General features: G+C 48.9%; 1 protein-coding gene across 2 annotated transcripts in view; it reads left to right on the top strand.

Annotated features, from left to right (window-relative positions):
• Positions 1–17,171, top strand: part of SBNO2 (strawberry notch homolog 2) — a 53,694-nt gene that overhangs the window by 6,327 nt on the left and 30,196 nt on the right. For both annotated transcript variants that reach the window (XM_068420506.1, XM_068420508.1), the window contains exons 2-4: positions 3,506–3,729; positions 4,793–4,872; positions 11,594–11,717. In XM_068420506.1, the coding sequence (XP_068276607.1) occupies positions 3,604–3,729; positions 4,793–4,872; positions 11,594–11,717 (330 nt within the window). In that variant the 5' untranslated portion in view covers positions 3,506–3,603. The remainder of the gene's footprint in view (positions 1–3,505; positions 3,730–4,792; positions 4,873–11,593; positions 11,718–17,171) is intronic.

The raw sequence follows: 17,171 nt of genomic DNA on the forward strand, positions 1-17,171 counted from the left end.
AAGCTTTTTTTGGAATTCCTTGGTAGTGTTTGGTACCTCCTGGTACTACGGACCGTCTCCTGCGCTCACGGGGTGTGACGGATGCCGCGCACCGGGGTTCGTTTCGGTGTAACGTCCTGATGTGACTTCAGTCAGTGAGTTCAAGGTCGCTGTTTTCTATGATTCTGCATTCTTTGTGTTCGAGCGCTGTGAAAAACTTGAGTCAATTCTCGATTCTTGAATTTGGTGGTAGCACTCTGCTTGTTTAAGGTTTTTTTCCTAGGTAGAAATGTTAAAAGTGAATAATCAGCAAACGCCCTGGGTCTGGTTGTCGAAGGCTAACGGGGCAGGGGAGGGGTTTTTAAAAAGTTTTTTTAATCTGTGACTCATGAAAGAGAGTTTTAACTCTGGTTTGAATCTTAGATGGCACTAGAGGTTACTCTGAAACTGTAGAAAAAATAAGTATTAATCTATGTAACTAGAACCTTTTTTGACTGTTAAGGTAAAGGTTGGTATCAGTAATTAAATTTTTGTTCCCTGCTGGCCCTGGGGTTTCGGATACTCCCCAGTCAAATTAGTTGCTGATAGTGCCCTCGTCTTTTTTGTTTTTAAATAACTCTGGGTGGGCCGCTTGCACGCTTCCGAAATAGAAATGGTCTTAAACTAGAGAGCTCTGATTTGCCTTAACAGTGGGAACTGTTACTCTGTTGGAGTGTATTTGGTAAGAGAAGTGGAAAAATGCTTACGCGAGGTTGCTGTAGCGGTTCCCGTGCAGGCTGTGGGCCTCCGTGTTTATCAGTTCTTATTGTTACGCCGACAGGACGGGATGTGGAAATGAGAGCGCTTGGGCTTGCAGGGAACTTGCTGATTCTCATGGTTTTCCATGACGAGGCTGCCTGGAGGATGGCAAGACGAGCGTGTACCGAAGGCTGTTTCCACTTCTCCTCGTGACGGGTGTCGTCCTGCCGTCCTCAGGCTCACACAGATCTCTACAACTGGCTTTAGTCAGTTTTGTCTTTAGTTTTCTCTTGGAATTTGAGTGCGTAAGCCAGCCAGCAGCCCTCTCTTACTGGGGCATGAGCTTCTGGTGAGAGTCATTGCAACCCCCGTGATAACCACCCCAGGAACCTGCTGTGACCGTGCTCTTCCTGCATGGAGAACACAAGGTTATTTTGCAGCGCTGAAGCTTTGGTGGGGTGGAGGAGGTTGGGTTTGGTGACGTCCAGCGCGTGTTCTGCTGCCGGGTCGCTGGTGCCGTTCTCCTGGTCGCAAGAGAAGTGCCTTCAGCATCCTCCGGCATCGAGACAACGGATGGAAGGGTGCAGGGTGAATTCTTGATGCCTCTTGCTTCCCACCCACACGGCTGGCTGTCCTCCACATCTGGGTTTCATCATTAACTGTGTTACTCATTTTCTTGGCGTCTCCGAACAAAAGCTCTCGAGTTTTTGGGTGCCCATCTCTAAGGCTGGGCTGCTCTTCGCTTTGATCCCTTCAGAGGAATTATGTCATGCAGATTCAATGCATTGTCTTTTACCATCTGACCATTGCTCAAGCGTAGCAGTTCACAGTTCCTTAAGCAGTTTTCCTTCGTTTGGCTAATTGGGAAGGAGCTATTGTGCAGGAGTTTTCCTGAGGAACTGGTGCTGGTTTAGGGAAGGGCACTGCTCTGCAGAGCACCCGGCCAGTGAAATCTGGTGCTGTCAAGACACGAGAGAATGAAGAGCAGGCAGGGAGAAATTCTGATATTGATTTTACCCTTCATGAGTTACTTTGGGTGTGTGAGTAAAGCTGTATATTTGCTACAGCTGTTACGGGAATTACTGCTGCTGATTTCCTATCGAAAGCTGTTACAAATAGGAATAAAAAAGCAGCAAACCCCCTCAAGTCTCTGGTGAAAAGAACAGACGCAGTATTTTAAAGGCACCAGAGGATATTGGTATCTCTAAAGCAGTCTGTGACGTTGACCCTGAGATCAGCAAACCTCACCTCTGTGGTGGGCACTGGAGATAAGTGGAGTCATGATAAACGTTTGTCTTGTCTCTTATTACTTTCTTCCTTAGATGTAACTCTAAATGTCATAGGATCTCTTGTGGCATCAGCAAACAATTTAAAGGAAAAGAAAAGAGCAACCCTAAAGCCCAGAGAGGGGAGCGTCCCCTGGGATGAGGGTGTAGCCACCGCGCTGGAGCACAGGGGGTTTCACTTGTCGCTGGTGAAGCTTTGTACGGCCTCTCCGCAGTGGGCTTGGGGTCAAAGTCTGCGTTTGTGCGTCCCGGTTCGAGTTCTGTTGCAATAATCGTGTGCCTTGAGAGGAAGAAGCCCTTGAATATTTTAATGTCTTCACGTTTTTTTCTGCCCAGACCCACTTGAGAGGTGGGACGTGAACGTTGGGCTGCCTGGAGGAGTTCATCTGCAGTCCTTTGTCCCCAGGAGATGTAACGTAAAGCAGGCTTTGCTTAAGTAATAGGACTTCAGCATCAACACTTAATTCGTGTGTGAGTGGGGCCAGAGCACCCGCTAGCCACGCTGCTGCTTCTGCAGCCGTGCTGGTGAGCTGATCTCGTCAAGGAAGGCCGTGATTAAGCAGCTTCTAATGAGGCTTCAAGACTACAAGTGGTCTGCAGGCTGCGTTTTGGGAACCCTGGTGCTAATGTTTGGCTAATAAATCAAGAGGCCCGAGGCCAGTATAACAATATTAATTAGGATGCTGGGGTGCTAGCTAAGTGGTTTTAGCTATGTTTTTGCTCCTGGGCTTATGGACTGTAAAGCTTGAGTGTGGATTTTATGGTGTAATAAAAAGAAACACTTCTGCTTGTGAAAGAATGAGACTGCAGTAAATCTCTGGTGAAATAAAGCCAGCGAAAAGGGTCTAGGTGGTCCCAGGCCTTTGTAAAGAGTGTTTATTCTGTTAGCGATTAATTAAAACGGTCTGAGATTTTTGTAGCTTAATGATCTTTTCGGGCAGCCTGGTGTTACTTCTGCAGTGGCGAGAAGTGTTAGTGCTCACGGAACATCTGCTGTGAAATGAGGGAGAGATCAGAGCACAGCGGGATGGGAGATGTGAGCGCTCTGACCCGCGGGGTGATTCACCCACTGCTCAGCGTGGCCGGGGATCCATGTGCCACCTACGTGGCAGATTTTCATGAAAATGAGGGATTTTGAGGGACTGATCCTCATGAGTTTGCACAGAAGTGCAGGATCTTTCTGTATATCAGACAAGAAAATTCCTCAAGCCGAAAAGCAGCTGTGTGTCTACTGCAGAACTCACAGATGACTGTGATGATCTGCCAGGCTTCCGCAGAGTTTACAGTGAGTGGAGGTGTGTTTCGCAGGCCTGGGTGAATTCCAGGTGTGGTGATATTTGAGAACTCTGTTTCCCAGTAAAAACCTCTCTTTTATAAAGAGGCAGCAGGCATTTCACAGGCTGACGTCTGTTTGCTGATCTCTTAGCTACGTTTGGTCTTAGAAGTGTTTTTTTCTTCTCCCCTTTCATAAAATCTAAATGTGCATTTCTTTTCCACCCTAGGACATGGTGCGGGGTGAAGAGCACAGATAACGAACCTTCCGCCACTCCACAGCCTGTTCCACCTGCCCTGAGGACTTCATGCGGCAGGACGCAGGCTGATGCCCTCAGCACACCCTGCCATGGACGGGGGGAAGAACTACCCGCAGCACGAGCACCAGCAGTCAGGCAATACACTCTACAGCATCCCCGGCCTCCGCTCCCAGCTCGCCGTGCCAGCCATGGAGGTGAGGGCCCCGGCAGCGTCCCGGGGAGGGTGGGGACAGGCTGCGTGGAGGGTGTCACCAGCAGGGCCCTGAGCAGAGCACCGCAGCCCGTCAGGTCCTGGGAGCCCTTGTGGGTGTTTGCAGGAGCTATTGAGCAGAGTTTCTAGGCAGCTGTCCAGGGGCATGAGGTATTGATGGGGAATGCTGGAGGGCTGAGGTGACGGGTGTCTGCTGCCTGTGAAGTGGGAGGAGGAAAGCAAGGCTGTGTTTGCAACAATGCCTCTGGTAGGTGCCAGGCTCCTCAGGAAAGGACTGAAGAGTTCACGCAGAACTGCAAACCTTGTTTCTACGCCAGCTTGCTTCTCTGAGACACGCTAAATCTATTGCTGGGTCCAGCTGGGCCTTCTTTGAGAGTAGCAGAGATGAATAGCGTTGTGTTTGTCCTGGTACAGCTGCTAAAACTAAACCAGCTCCCTGATGTATTTGTTCTTAACAGGGCAAAAAGCAAACCTCTACCCCAAAATAGCTTACGCGTCCCTGCAGTTTTCTATTTCTGTTTATAACTCTTGTTTGAGTTTAATACAGAGGATAAAAAAAGAGGCCCATTTCACCCAGTGCATGTTTCTTCCAGCATGAGGTGTCATTGCTTTGGACACAAAAACGGACAGACGAAAGACTGGTCTGTAGCTCAGTAATAAGATCCTGTATTCTCTCCGTGATTGTAGTGGTACACGCTGAGCTAAAAGCTTCCTGTTAATGTTAGAGACTCTTTTGGGGGGTGGGAGGACAAAAAGAGAAGAACAATGATTTCAGGTGTTTACCTACGCAAGCCGATTTCAAGTTAATGGGTTGGTGCTTTCTGTAGAGACCGAGGTTAAAGGGCTGGGAACGGGGCCGGACCCTGTTGTCTTGGGGCCAGTGATAGGAAAGTAGGTCCAAAAGCTGCAGTTGGAGTGTAGCGCTCGATTCCTCCTGCTGTGGAAGGCACGGAGGGAGAGAAGGCACGAGCCTGGCCTCAGGTCTGCAGCTGCAGGTCATCGTGCCAGGCCTGTGCTGCTCTGACTGCTCTGGTTTCTCCTTTCAGAATCCCGTGCTGGCTGCCGACTCGTGGAGTAGCTGCTACCCTGCCTCCTTCCCAGCCTCATCTTTCCCAAGTGAAAACCAGTGAGTGCTCTTCTCCTTTGTGTAATTCCCCTCTGCTCTTGCACACAGTGATTCAACTGTTTCTTTACTGCTTTCCTTGTTTACTTTATTTCACTAACTGATGGGGAAACAATTGCATCACACATTGATCTTGTGGCATTTCATAAACTGCCGCATCTTGGAAAAAGCAGCAAACAGCTTTTTTTTTTAAAAAAAAAAGGAGAAAACCTTTGATTTCTGGTAAACCTGGAGGCTGCTATAAGGGAGGAACAGCCTTGTTTTAGCCTGGATTTGTTACACTAATGGAGTTCTTAAAAACACCCCATTAGCACAATCTAGCTGAGCAAATGCATCGTGCAGTCCCCAGCTTTATACAGATGGAAGACAAGGAAGAAGGTATTACTGGTACCAGGGGGCAGACTTACAGGTGAAGTGAAGGTAAAACCTTTTGCTGTGTAAGTGACTGGAAGCTGACTAAATCTTACCATCTCATGTCTGTGTTGGAAGAACGTGCACAGCCCCTGACTGCAGCTGAGAGCTCATCACAAGTCGTGACTCTTTCCTCCGGTTATAACTGATGTTCTTCACTGATAACCTCATCCCACAAGGTGTGAGCTGATGAGTGCGAGAAATTCTGACTGACTTCTAAGTAAAGCTGCACAGTTTAGTGCTGTAGAGCGGAGCTATGACGGCTTTCAGTAACCTTTGCATAGTAACTAGCCCTGTCTGATGGGAAAAACATCAGCCATGTGCTTTCTAGATTCAGTGCAAAAGCTTTTCTAGATTACATGCCCAAAATTTTTGAGGGATCTTCCTTCTCCCCCTTTATGGTGAACCTCCATACTGGGTCAGAAGGCAGGACGTGACAGGAGATGTTTGGGACAACATAAAGTGGCCTTGTGGCACCACTGAGTGACTTGGATTAACGCTCTGTTGTGACTGGGAGATGCTGGTTGTTGAGAGGAAGGTTTGAAGGCTGATCGAGGGCTGCTTTGGTCTCTCTGTGAATACGGGGAGTGGCACAGATATACAGGATGTGTTTTTATTTAGGTCAGAGACGAGAGGAAGGAAAAATAAAAGAAACAGGACTTGATATCGTGAGCTAATAACTGTGTTCCAGGTGCTCAAGGGTTTAGTTTAACCTCCTTCCTAAAGGGATTTTAGCATCTTTGTGGAAAAGCAGAGATCCATCCTCATGAGTGTCTAAGTTCCAGCCTGGCTGGCAGCAGTGAGAACCAGCTCCTCTGGTCAGAGGGATGAGACGTGTTTTGTCTCTGTGTTAGTTCTTGCTCCTCGTGTGCCTGGTCCACCTCAGTCTGCAGAGCGAGCTCAGCTGGCAGGGATAGGGTGGATGGAATAGGGCAGTTCTTGATGTAAGATTACCAAGAAGCTGTCCCACAGGTGCTGAGTGGAGCTCTGCCTTGCTAGTTACTCCCCAAAGTGAGAATTTGAGAGGACTTTCCAGATCAGTTCAGTGTCTTTGCTCTTAGCTAGCCTGTCTCTGCTTGGAAGAGGGTGTACTTTTTGAGCATGATTCCTGTAAATTACACTTTGTGCATCCTCAAGAGAGCTATAACAGAATTTCTGTTTTGCTGTATTGAACCACAAGATTAGATTGTGTTTATCTGTTGTGGTGGGGTTTTTTTCTTTGACCAATTGTTCTGGTTTTGTCCCCCACTTTCTTCCTTTTTAGCTCTGCTTGTGTCAACTCTGCTGAAAACGTTATAGCCTCGATCCTGCAAAGACATGCCTGCGTTTAACACAAATGTAAAGTTGTTGACTTTGCTATAGTTACTTTTGGAAATGAGGCTCATTGTAGCAATTATTTGCTAGAGGATGATTTAGCCAAGGCTGCACCTTTAGCTTCCTGTTTTTTATATCCTGGTCATTGTAAAAATTACCTTTCAGGTGAAATTTCCCATACCTGTGTTTCACAAAACCCAAACAAGTCTGTCCTTTGATATCTGAAAACTGCAGCTGAGAATCTTTTTTAGGTGGATTTAGGGTTAGGGCATTACAGGTAGGAATCCTGAAGGGGATGGAAACATTGAAAAAATGGGATTTTAAAGGGAGTTGTAATTATAGCCCATGTTGTAAAATAGAAAAGTGCAGATGACATTAGAGTTAGTCCGAGTTTCTCTTCAAACTCCTTGCAGAAGAAATCTCATTTGCAAGCGGCTGTGTTTGGACATGGCTTATTCTCATAGCAACAGCTTTGTTCTGAAGCAGGTTTTTCCTGTTCCTTTTCAGTAGTTAACTTTCATGGCAGAGAATTTCTTTAGAAGATACCAAAGGTTGCCTCTTTGTTTCAGATTTTCTTAACCTGAAAAATGTAAACGGTGTATTGAACCTTGCTGAAAGAACAAGTGAGGTTCTGCTCAAAACCTGGAGCAGAGCTTTCTTCCCCAGTTCCCAAAACACACAACCCCCTTTCCTTGCTGTTTTTATGCCCTTTTCCACTTTGCCACCTACGTATGGAGTGTTGCTTGCTGAAATAGTAAAGTGGGCTTTGAAACACCTGAATTGGTCTAATGATGGGGAGGAAGAGTGCCAGGCTGATGCCTAGACAGCCCGTGACCTCGGCCAGCTTGAGTCTGATCTTCCGCTGGCCTGAGGTGTGGAGTTTGCATCTCTGAATGGAGAGCTGTAACATCAGAGCGTGAAGTCTGGCCAAAATACACACAGGAGGTCTCCAGTGAAATTGCAGCACGGTCCCAGAAGGGCTTCACATGCATCGGATGCGTGGGTGGGCAGCTGGTGTGAAGCATGTGAGGCAGGCACAGTATCACAGGAGTCTAAACAAGTGTTGTTATAGCAAGCTTGAGCTGTGGAAGTGTGGAGTCCATCTCCTGCGAGGGATGTGCGTTGCATTGCTCACCTCTGAGGTGTGGGTTCCTGTAAAAGCCTGTCCACGATGTGTTCCTCTAGGTCCTGCTGGTAAAAGTCCTGAGCTTCAGGAAAACTGAAGGAAATTATAAAATTCTTTAAAAAAAAAAAAAAACAAACCACAAACCCCAAACCAAAACCAAACCAAAGCAACCCAACAAAAAACCCCACCCAACAGCATTCTGTTGGAGTATGTGAAATAGCCCTACCCTGCGACCCGCTGGCTGGACTGACATCAAATGCTTTGGCTGAGTCAGATGGCAGCTCGGATTTGCTTTGTACCAAACTCTTCCGCTGCTGCTATGTTTAGAGTGGGTGGCAGCAAAAAAAAGCAGTCTTGCTCTTTAAAGCAATTGCCTGAACTTGATATAATCCAAAGATGCTCCCCACCCAGCTCAGAATGTCCCAGGACTCGGGGATGAAAGGATTCCTCTGGGCCAGCTGCTTTATTCCTTAAAGCAGGGTAGGAACCATCTCTGCGGTAAGGCTGTTAGTGCTTGTTGGGTTCTGAGCGTTGCACACATTCATGTGCTTTGCTTCATAATTTCCTCCAGGAAAATGTCCCTCTAGTTAGATTTCTAAGTACTCTTTTTCATAACAGCTCAATTTTTGGGCTTGGCTTTACTGGCTTGTTTGGCTTGTGAGGCCGGGAGCAGACGATTGTTTTTCTTCACCGGTACCTGTTGAAGGACGTGAGCTGGGTCAGCACACGCAACCTCCTCTTCACGCCACGGAACGCTGGTTTCTTCAGATGGAGCTCTTGAGCCAGGTTCCCTCTTTCTCTTTTGTGAAGCGGAGTTCAACCAGAAGCGGGAGACCAGCATTCCTGCCCTTTTCTCTGTGGTTTCGTGGGTGACTGCCCTCCTGCGGGGCAGCGGAGCGCTCCTCTTCCAGGGGCTGGCTGGAGCCAGGGCAGCCTCTTCTGTCTGGAGAGCGCAGTGCTTCCCCGGACTGAGCTTCACTTTAGAGCAGAATAATTTCTCTAACAACTTAATGACTTGATGTCTTTAGTCATTTGGGTTAAAATGGTCTGGTTTTATTCCTCAAGAAGATCAGCACTTGGTTTTCCACAGCTAAAAGAAGTAAAATAAGGTGACTCCAGATTCCCTAGCGTTAACTCATCAGACTGATCTTGGTGCTGAAGAGATAAGTTTTGCTAAGTAAATTATAAACACGTGTATGTAATTATTATGAGGTTAGTAATTGATGTAGGACCTTGATTGCTCCAAGAGCAATGAGTCAGTGCCCTGGAAGGGACTGGTGTAGCACTTGCACACAACTGGCCCTCAGCTCTGCGTGTCCCTGGCTGTCCCCCAAGTGCAGTCAGAGGGGGTTTGGCTCTGGGATGAGCCAGGTTAGCCGGAGCCTGGCTTTTCGTGGGCGAGTTGAGTGTCTCCATGACAGGACATGGACTTGGAGTGTTGGAGTTGATGAGTGCAGGTGGTAGTTTCTGGGACACTTGGTTCCTTCTTTAGTGCTACAGCTCAAAGTCAGATCTGAGGATATGAGTGCAAGTGAACAGTCTTCTGTAAATCCAGCAGATTAAACCCAGTATAAATTTCCTTTCTAAAATGATTTGTAGTTATGCAGTGAACACCTTCGGCCTCTGAGGGGAAGCTCTTGACCCAGAGTAGCTTCCGTGGAGCAGTTTACCAGTAACTGAGTCCTGGAGCGAGCGAGCAGGTATGTACAGGGCAGTCCTGCTACGAGGCTGTTTTCACACCTTTGCTTTGGCAATGCAGCGAGGTTCACATACTTGATTCCTCCGGTTAACACTTTAATTTTTGCAGTTTGATCCAAGCTAACTTGTCAGTGGCTTTATGCCAGCGCTTCAAATGAGGGTGAATATCTTTAGGTTCTTATTGGGCAAAAAGCTAAAGCACAGCACCAAAGGTGTTAACAGGACTTTGGCAAACGCCGCATGCTGGTGGCTTTCCTAAGAGGATCTCAAAGCACTGCACTGGGTTGCTGTTGGCTCTTACTTCAGAGCGCAAGAAGAAAGCGCATCTCATATTCACAGATCTAAAAACCAAGATTAAGGGAAGCAAAATAACATAGCAGAGCTGGTCATTCCCCAGCAGTTCAGGCCAGGGAGGTTGGGGCTGTCTTGGTCTCCTTCCCGTTACCTTAACTGACTCTTGTCCAGCCCCACGAGGTGCTGGTGAAATAGGAAACAGCGTTCACTTTTCCAGTAAAAATAGTTTTCCCCTTCTCTCGTTAGTTCATTAGCGCTGGCCAAGCTCTGTCCTCGTGTGAGAGAGATGGTGAGACCACAGCAGCTTCAACTTGGAAGCAGTTTAAACAAGCCTTTCCCTGTGTGTGGATACATTAATTCCCAGAATTTATCCGCAGATTTTAATTTGCCTGGTTAGCTTTGGAGGAGCTGAGAGTCAGCGCTGGATTGTCAGAGCTGTTATGTGCAGGGGAGCTAAATCCACCTCTGCGTTCACACGGGGCTGGGTCGCTGCTTCGGTGTGTCCCTGCGGTAGGTAAGACATTGCCAGCACTGAGAAGGGGGCAGGAGCTGTTCACTTTTGAGGGTGTTATCTTTTATGATGAAAAAAGAGCAGGAAAAATGTATTTAGCAGAGCCAGATAACCGTGTTTGCACATAAATACATATGTAAATGTTAAGCATGGTGTATTAATGAGCTATAGCCACACATGGCATTTTAATTGCTTAATGATACTTTGGCAGCGCAGTCGTTCCCTAGCTCTGCTCCTGGGTAGGGTTTCGTTTTAAATTTTGTTTCTCCCTCCCCCCTGGTGCCTCGTTAAAGTTTATTGCTGTGGGTTCTGCAGCCCTGGCGCTATGGAGAACGTACAACTTGCCACAAGAGGAAACCAGTCAGATGGGGCGAACCGTTTGAGTGGTTCCAGCACGCAGACGTGTTGGTGGCGATTGCCCAAGTAGCGGGAGCGCGCAGCCCTTACGGGAAGGATTACGAAGCACATTCCTCGCTCCTGCAGGAGAGGGAAAGGGCTTGCGTGTGTAACAGCAAAGCCAGAAGATGGTCGTGCAGCACAGGCCGGAGGCTGCTCCGGGGAAGGAGGAAGGGAATTGTCGGCTCTCCTGCCTCCTCTCTGCTCGGAGGAAGCCGGTGCGGGGGGAAGGGAGGCGGGAGGAAGCGCTGGCGTGTGCCCTGCCCAGGAGGGAGCGATCCAAAGACCTTTGCTTTGTTCACTTGCTAGTTAGCAGAGAGCTCGCTGTGTAACTAGGCACGAGCAGTTACATCCATAATTCATCTCTGGGCTAACAGTTCCCTCTAGGGTTGCGTGTCCCCAACCCTTCCCTTTTTATCTGTCTTTAAGACCCGTGAGCATTACCCCTCCCTGTGAGGGGGTGCCGAGGGGGCTGTTCTCGTTCCCTCTGTGCTGCTTTGCGGGGCTCTGTCAGTTTTATGGCCCAGATCAGCGTTTGGGTGTGATATTTCCCTGAAACTTGATGCTTGTCCTTATGGAGTGTGATTGTCAGGTTCCATCACACCCCTCAAACACTTGGCGCTGGGACATCTCAGAGGCTGAATTTTGCTTTGTTGTCAGGGCTGAAATGTTATTTAGTCCTGCAGACCATTTTTATCCATTAAATCCTTCCTGGTTTACACAAATTGCTGAGAATTGAATTCTTAACGCAGCTTTCCAGACTCGTACACTGCTGAGTTTGGGCAGTAGGATATAACTGGTAGATGTATAATTTTGCCTAGATATCTCTTCTGGATAAACACAGCTTTTTTAATATCAATCTCCTGTATGTGTCATCCCACAGTTGCACTTTCACCACTGATTATGGAGTCTGAAGCAACCTGAGAAATACTCAGGACTGCCAGGAAATAACTGCTTTTCCCATTTCCTTACAGGCAATATTTTAATTCCCCTCACGATTTTTATATGAATTCCATCAGCAGACCACATTTCTTGGATACAAACTATGCATCTGTGGACCCCACTGACTTCTTACCAAAAAATGGTGATTTTCCTCAGGTAAGTATATAGCTACTGATGGCTTTGGGGGAGAATGGTGCTTTATGGTGACGGGGTTTATTTTTCAGTTTTGCCTTATTAGGGGAAAAGGAAGAGACGGGCAATAGCTTGAATTTCTCCAGCACCTGGTAGGAATTGTGTGCAATTGGGATAGATTCTCTGACTACAGCAATTCAGGAGCTGTCTGCTGGCTTGGTAGGAGCTTATCTGTGGTAAAATTGCTTCTGTCTTTTAAAGTGGTGTTTAATGTAAACACTGAAAGCACGTGGGAGAATCCCGTTTGCGGAGGGCACAGGTAAGTGTGAATCTGGACGTGCTGCAGACAGTTAAGTCATTTGCCTCCTGAAACACTCTTCCCTCTCATGTGTTGCCTGTGCTTTCTCACTGATTACAAGCGGTGGATTCCTGAACAGTGAGTATTTAGGGATTACATTGACTCAGTGCCACGCAAACTGAGGTTGGAGCCGGTTCATTTTTTGCAGAGGAAGGGATGGATGGGAGCGAGGTGACTGCAGGCAGTTACCTTGTGCTTGGACTCTTTCTGTCCAAGCCAACCCTTGTGAGACTGTACCTATTACAACGTGCTTGCAAGAGTTCTGCTTCAAGTACACAAACGATAGTGTCCTTCACTGACTCTAACACAGCCAAGCCAGTTCTTTTACTCGGGTGTTGTACCATGTGATAGCAGGTGGTATCATGTGCGTTCCCACGAGGAACAGAGCGTTTTAGTGGTGCTTTTCTGCCCTGGTTGGTGGCTGGCTGGAACCCTGAGCACTGAGCGTTACTGCTTGGGGCTTTCTGGAGATTCCCACAGATAACCCAGGGCAGTGATGTGTCACCCTGTGTGCTCTGAAACTGAGGAACACTGAGTAAGACCTTTGCTAGAGCTTTGTTTTCCAGTCTGAAACTGATCTGATGGAGTTCGTACCTCAGAGGGATGGTGTCTGTCTAGAGCTGCCACAGGGCAGGCGGGCAGCGCTCGCCGGGTGTCTGGGGTGACAGTGCCCAGTAGTGTGAAATGACACGAGTGTCATGCTCTGCTGTCTCCTGAAGAGGCGTTTCAGTCTGCAGTCATCCTCCAGCTCAAACAGCTTGTTCTGCTGATGTACGCAGCCGGATCAGCCTTTCTGAACACTCGGCGTTTGACTTTTGAGCTTTCTACATGGTTTGCTCCCAGTGCTCTCACATGTTAGAATGGAATAAGCACCAATGTGGAAATCCATTGATAAAACCTGGGGCTCTCTGAACCACTAGTCATTGCTCACCCAAAGGAAAGCTGATGATTTTTTCACAGGAGCCAGAATTAGAGCCTGGATCTGACAGAGCAGCAGGCACCTCACTGGAGGCAGCGTCATCAGTCTGGAGTCATCCGGGAGCGTCCTGGAGCGTTTCCATCCCTTGCTTCAGCAATATTTTCCACTTTACCGATTTCTTGCTGTCCCAGATGCCAAACTGTTAAATATTAACAATCTGCCTGGAGAGCTGAAAGGTGTGGGAGCAGCTTGGGTGGTTACATCTTTCCAGGTGACTGTATAGGAAAGTACCTATCTTTTCCATACTTGCCTGCTGTGATGGTAGGAGTGGCAAGTCCCGTTAAACTTTGTGCTGTTACGACCATGCCAAACAGAGGAGAGAAACCAAAGAGAGAACATGAGGAGTTTGCTGCATGCTCTGGTAAGAGATTCTTGATTAAATCTGTGGTCACTGGGCAGACAAGGTGCTTATCTGAGAACCTGTGCTGCCTCCATACATGAATACAGACTTGTCTGCTCGGCTACCAAACTCCAGTCTGTGGTAGTTCAGCAGCACAGGAGGGCTTGCTGCCCTCTTGGGTTACAGCCCTTTGTGCGTCTCAGCAGCCTGCCAGGGCTTGACTTCTGCCTGCTGTCCTGGTGGGGGGCAGAGGAAGGAGGTGGAAGTGTCACCTCTGATCTGGAGTGACGCTTTGGCCAGCCTGGTCTCGGGCTGCGTAGCCTGTAGGCAGTTTGTCTCCTTAAAGAGTTTTCCAGGAATACTGAAAATGGATTTAAAAGGTCTAAAGAGCAAATGACTAATGATTCTGTTGAGGTATTTGTGCAGTAGATGCTTTCTGTTGGTGGCGATGACGGAGAATTGTTCGTGTGCCCAAGGGTTTGGGGGACGCGAGGGTTGGAGGTGGGCAGGCTGACGTGTTTTCCTCCAGCACTGGCGTTTGCTCCCTGCTGTCTTCTCACCCCGTTTTGCTTCGTGGTCCCCAGCTGCACCTTCGGAGTGTGAAGCCTTTGCTGGCCTGAGGATGCCGTGAGTGGGAGTTGCCACATTTCTTAATTGCTCTGGGAATTTTTTTTTTTTGAGTGAATCACTCACTGCTGCTGCCTGGGTCTGGTGGAGAGCGATTGCTGTGCGCATCGCAGCAGCCTTGCTGAACGCCGTCTGCGTGTTGGAAAAGGTGCTGCATTTGCATGGTCAGAACAGCCTAACGTGAACTTGAACTTGTTTCCTCCACAGTATTTGTGTTTTTTTGGCTTGCTCTTGGGTGATTCATCCTTGCCGGTCTGTTGGCATTCTTTATATAAACAAGTGGCTTAAACTGAGGTTTAGAAAATGGTTATATGAGGCCATGGTGGGGTCTGGTAGCATTTCTTGATCTTGGGAACTGTTGTCTTAAGCCAAAGTCTCGCTCAGACCCTGTGGTGGTGTCTCCTTATGTAAGAAGTGATCTGACTGCCCCCCGTCCTTGGAAATCAGAGTCCTGAAGAGGGGCAGGGTTTGCTTTCCATCGTGTCCCTCGCCTCCTGCCACTTGTTCCTCCAGCCGCAGGTGCTGTGGGTTGGAATCCAGAGCTCGTGTGCAGTAATTCTGCTGCAAAGGCATTTTTGTCATATCAATGCTATCTTGTGTCACTGACGGTTAATTGCCACAGCAAAACACTGAATCCAGGAGGTTTTAACTTACGCTTGTCATCGGCTGCCCCTCGGCAGGTGTGTGTTGGGCTGGGGTCTGCCCCAGAACCTTACAGCCTGGTGTAGAAAAGCGTACCTGGCACTTAAATACTCGCTGCTCTTGGCCACCACAGATTTGTCTTTAAAAATCACTCTTTGATCCTGTCTAGAATTGCTTAAAGCATGCGACTCTGCCCCTTTCCTCCTGCCTTTTGTTATCTGAAATGATCCTGCCCGTTTCTGATAGTCAGCCTCTGCTTCCCTGTGCTTAACTTCCCTTGGCTCGCTCCCGTGGCTCTCCAGAGGCGCAGGAGCCTCCTCCTCTGACTTCGTTTGCCATAAGTTACCCTGAAGAAGAAAACCCAGCTGTGTGCAGCGAGGGTGAGCAGCTCCTGCTGAGCTGGAAGGTGCGGCCCCAGCGGGTGTGCGCGGGGGCTCTGCAGAGGCTCCTTCCTTGGCTTCCTCGGGGAAGCAGCTCTGCGGATGAATGCTCTGGCAGGGAGCTCGGGCACCCTTTGTAGAACGGGGGTTGTGCTTGGGCTGGAGGAAGGAGCTCAGTCCAGGTTGATTTGGCTTGTGGGGGCAGGGAGGAACTGGCTGCTCGTGGGCAGAGGCATTTGCAGTAATGCTGTGAAGATGCAGTTACAGCCTTGTTTGATCTGCTTGTGGTGTAGGGGGGCCCTTGGCCACACGTGTTAATCATAAACCAGCCCTCTTCTCGCTACTAGCCCCTTGCAATCTCTTATTAATCTTTCTTGTTAAAGAGGGGGGGTGAAATTAACCTACTGTTAAGAAAAAGTATTAATTTTTAAAAGCGCTTTAGTGCACAGAGCTGTGGTGATTTAAGAGAAATCAATGTAACAGTTATTAAATTATATGAAAGACTTGGTTCTGACTGAAATGAAGAGTTTCCTGGAATAAGAAACGTCCTGGAACTTCCTATCGCTGTCCTGGAGTTGTGTCTACAGGGAATACAGATATTAAAATCAATTTGAAGACAATTAACTGCCTCTGGTGCCTTTGAAGCGTTTTGTGAACGAGTTGCTTTACGTGCTCCCGTCTCTGTTTTTGCACTCCAGGGTTGGGGTTTTGGCTGACTTAATTACACTTTAAAAACTCTTTCGGTGAGATGCCCAACACTTAACTTCAGGCCTCGGTTTAGAAAAGTGAAGGCTGTGATTACAAGGGCTCGTCTGACCGAGTTCCAGTGAGTGCGGTGAGGTTGTGTTGGTGATGCCGGCGCGCTCCCCGGCAGGACCGCCCAACGCCGTGTCCGTGTGTCTGCTCTCCGTGGGCTCCGGCCTCGCCGTGGCTCACCGTGGGGGGGATGGTGGGGATGATGCATCAGGCTTCGAGGTGACCCACCAGATAACATGGCCACACACCCACCTGAGCTCCCCCCTCGGAGCTGAGCGAGCATTGCCGTCGGTGTACGAGGAGACAGCGGCGTCAGCCCGGGCTGCCGGCACGTGTGAAGGGTTTGGCTGCCTCGGCTGTGAGCTGTGCCGGAGCCACCGGTAGCTGGTCGGTGTCCGTGCTGGGTTCACAGCGAAGGGCTGGACCAGGCAGGGGTGTGCGGGTGCTGCAGCCCTTTCCTGAACTGCAGGGCTCGGGCACCCGCACAGGATTCACCGACTGAGTGCTGGGTTTGCTCTGCCTGCCTGATTTAGCCACCCTGAGCTGGTTACCGAGGAGGAGGGGACACATCTGGGATGCAGCTGACTTGATTCTAAAGCAGCATCTCCTTCTGGTTGGATGAACCGTGCTTGAGACTAACTCAGGTAGAGGTAGCTGTGGTTAAATGAGAGTAATTCTGCTTTTGAGGCATAACTTGTTGTCAGTTGGCCTTGGCTGTGGATTGCAGGAGCCAGCCGAGATGCCTGTGGCCCTAGGGAGGGGGTACAAGGGCCTGGAGGGCTCTGGCATCTCCCCCGTTCCAGACTTGTTAGTTTTCATCTCTATTGCTACCTTCAAACGGGGATGTCCACCTCTGGGCAGGAGAGAAGGCACGGGAGGGATGGAGAGCTACCTTATGAAGTTCTGGCAAGCGCTGTTCTCTGCCTCCTCCCCTTCACAAAGCTAACAAAAGCGGGAAAAGGGCTGCTCTGAAACACAGAGTGCTCTTAAAAAATGCTGGTAATATAATTTAATAGCAGACCACTGGGAGATGTTTTAAAATAGATGCTTTAATTCAAAGCAGAATCAGCCTGAGTCAGTCCGGTGGAGTGAGTTTCGCCATCTCTGGTTCTGCTGGTGGTCACTGTGTGTCCCGATCCGTAACGTGCTCAGCACACCAGCGGCCCTCCCACAGCAGCCACCCCATTGCCTCCCACACGAACACCTCTTCAGTCATTTTTCTTTCCCTGGTTGTTATTCCCCGAGTCGCAGCGTCTCGCTGCCTGCTGCCGTGTGCTGGTTCCCTCCAGCTTTCAGGATCACCTGCAAGAGTTCACTCCCTCGCTGGCACCAGCCTGGGGGTTCCCCTCTGCGCTGGCTCGGGGGCAGGCTGTCTCCCGGTCCTCTCCCCATCCCT

This window comes from Nyctibius grandis, chromosome 31 (genome assembly GCF_013368605.1).
Source record: "Nyctibius grandis isolate bNycGra1 chromosome 31, bNycGra1.pri, whole genome shotgun sequence".
Taxonomy (NCBI): Eukaryota; Metazoa; Chordata; class Aves; order Nyctibiiformes; family Nyctibiidae; genus Nyctibius; species Nyctibius grandis.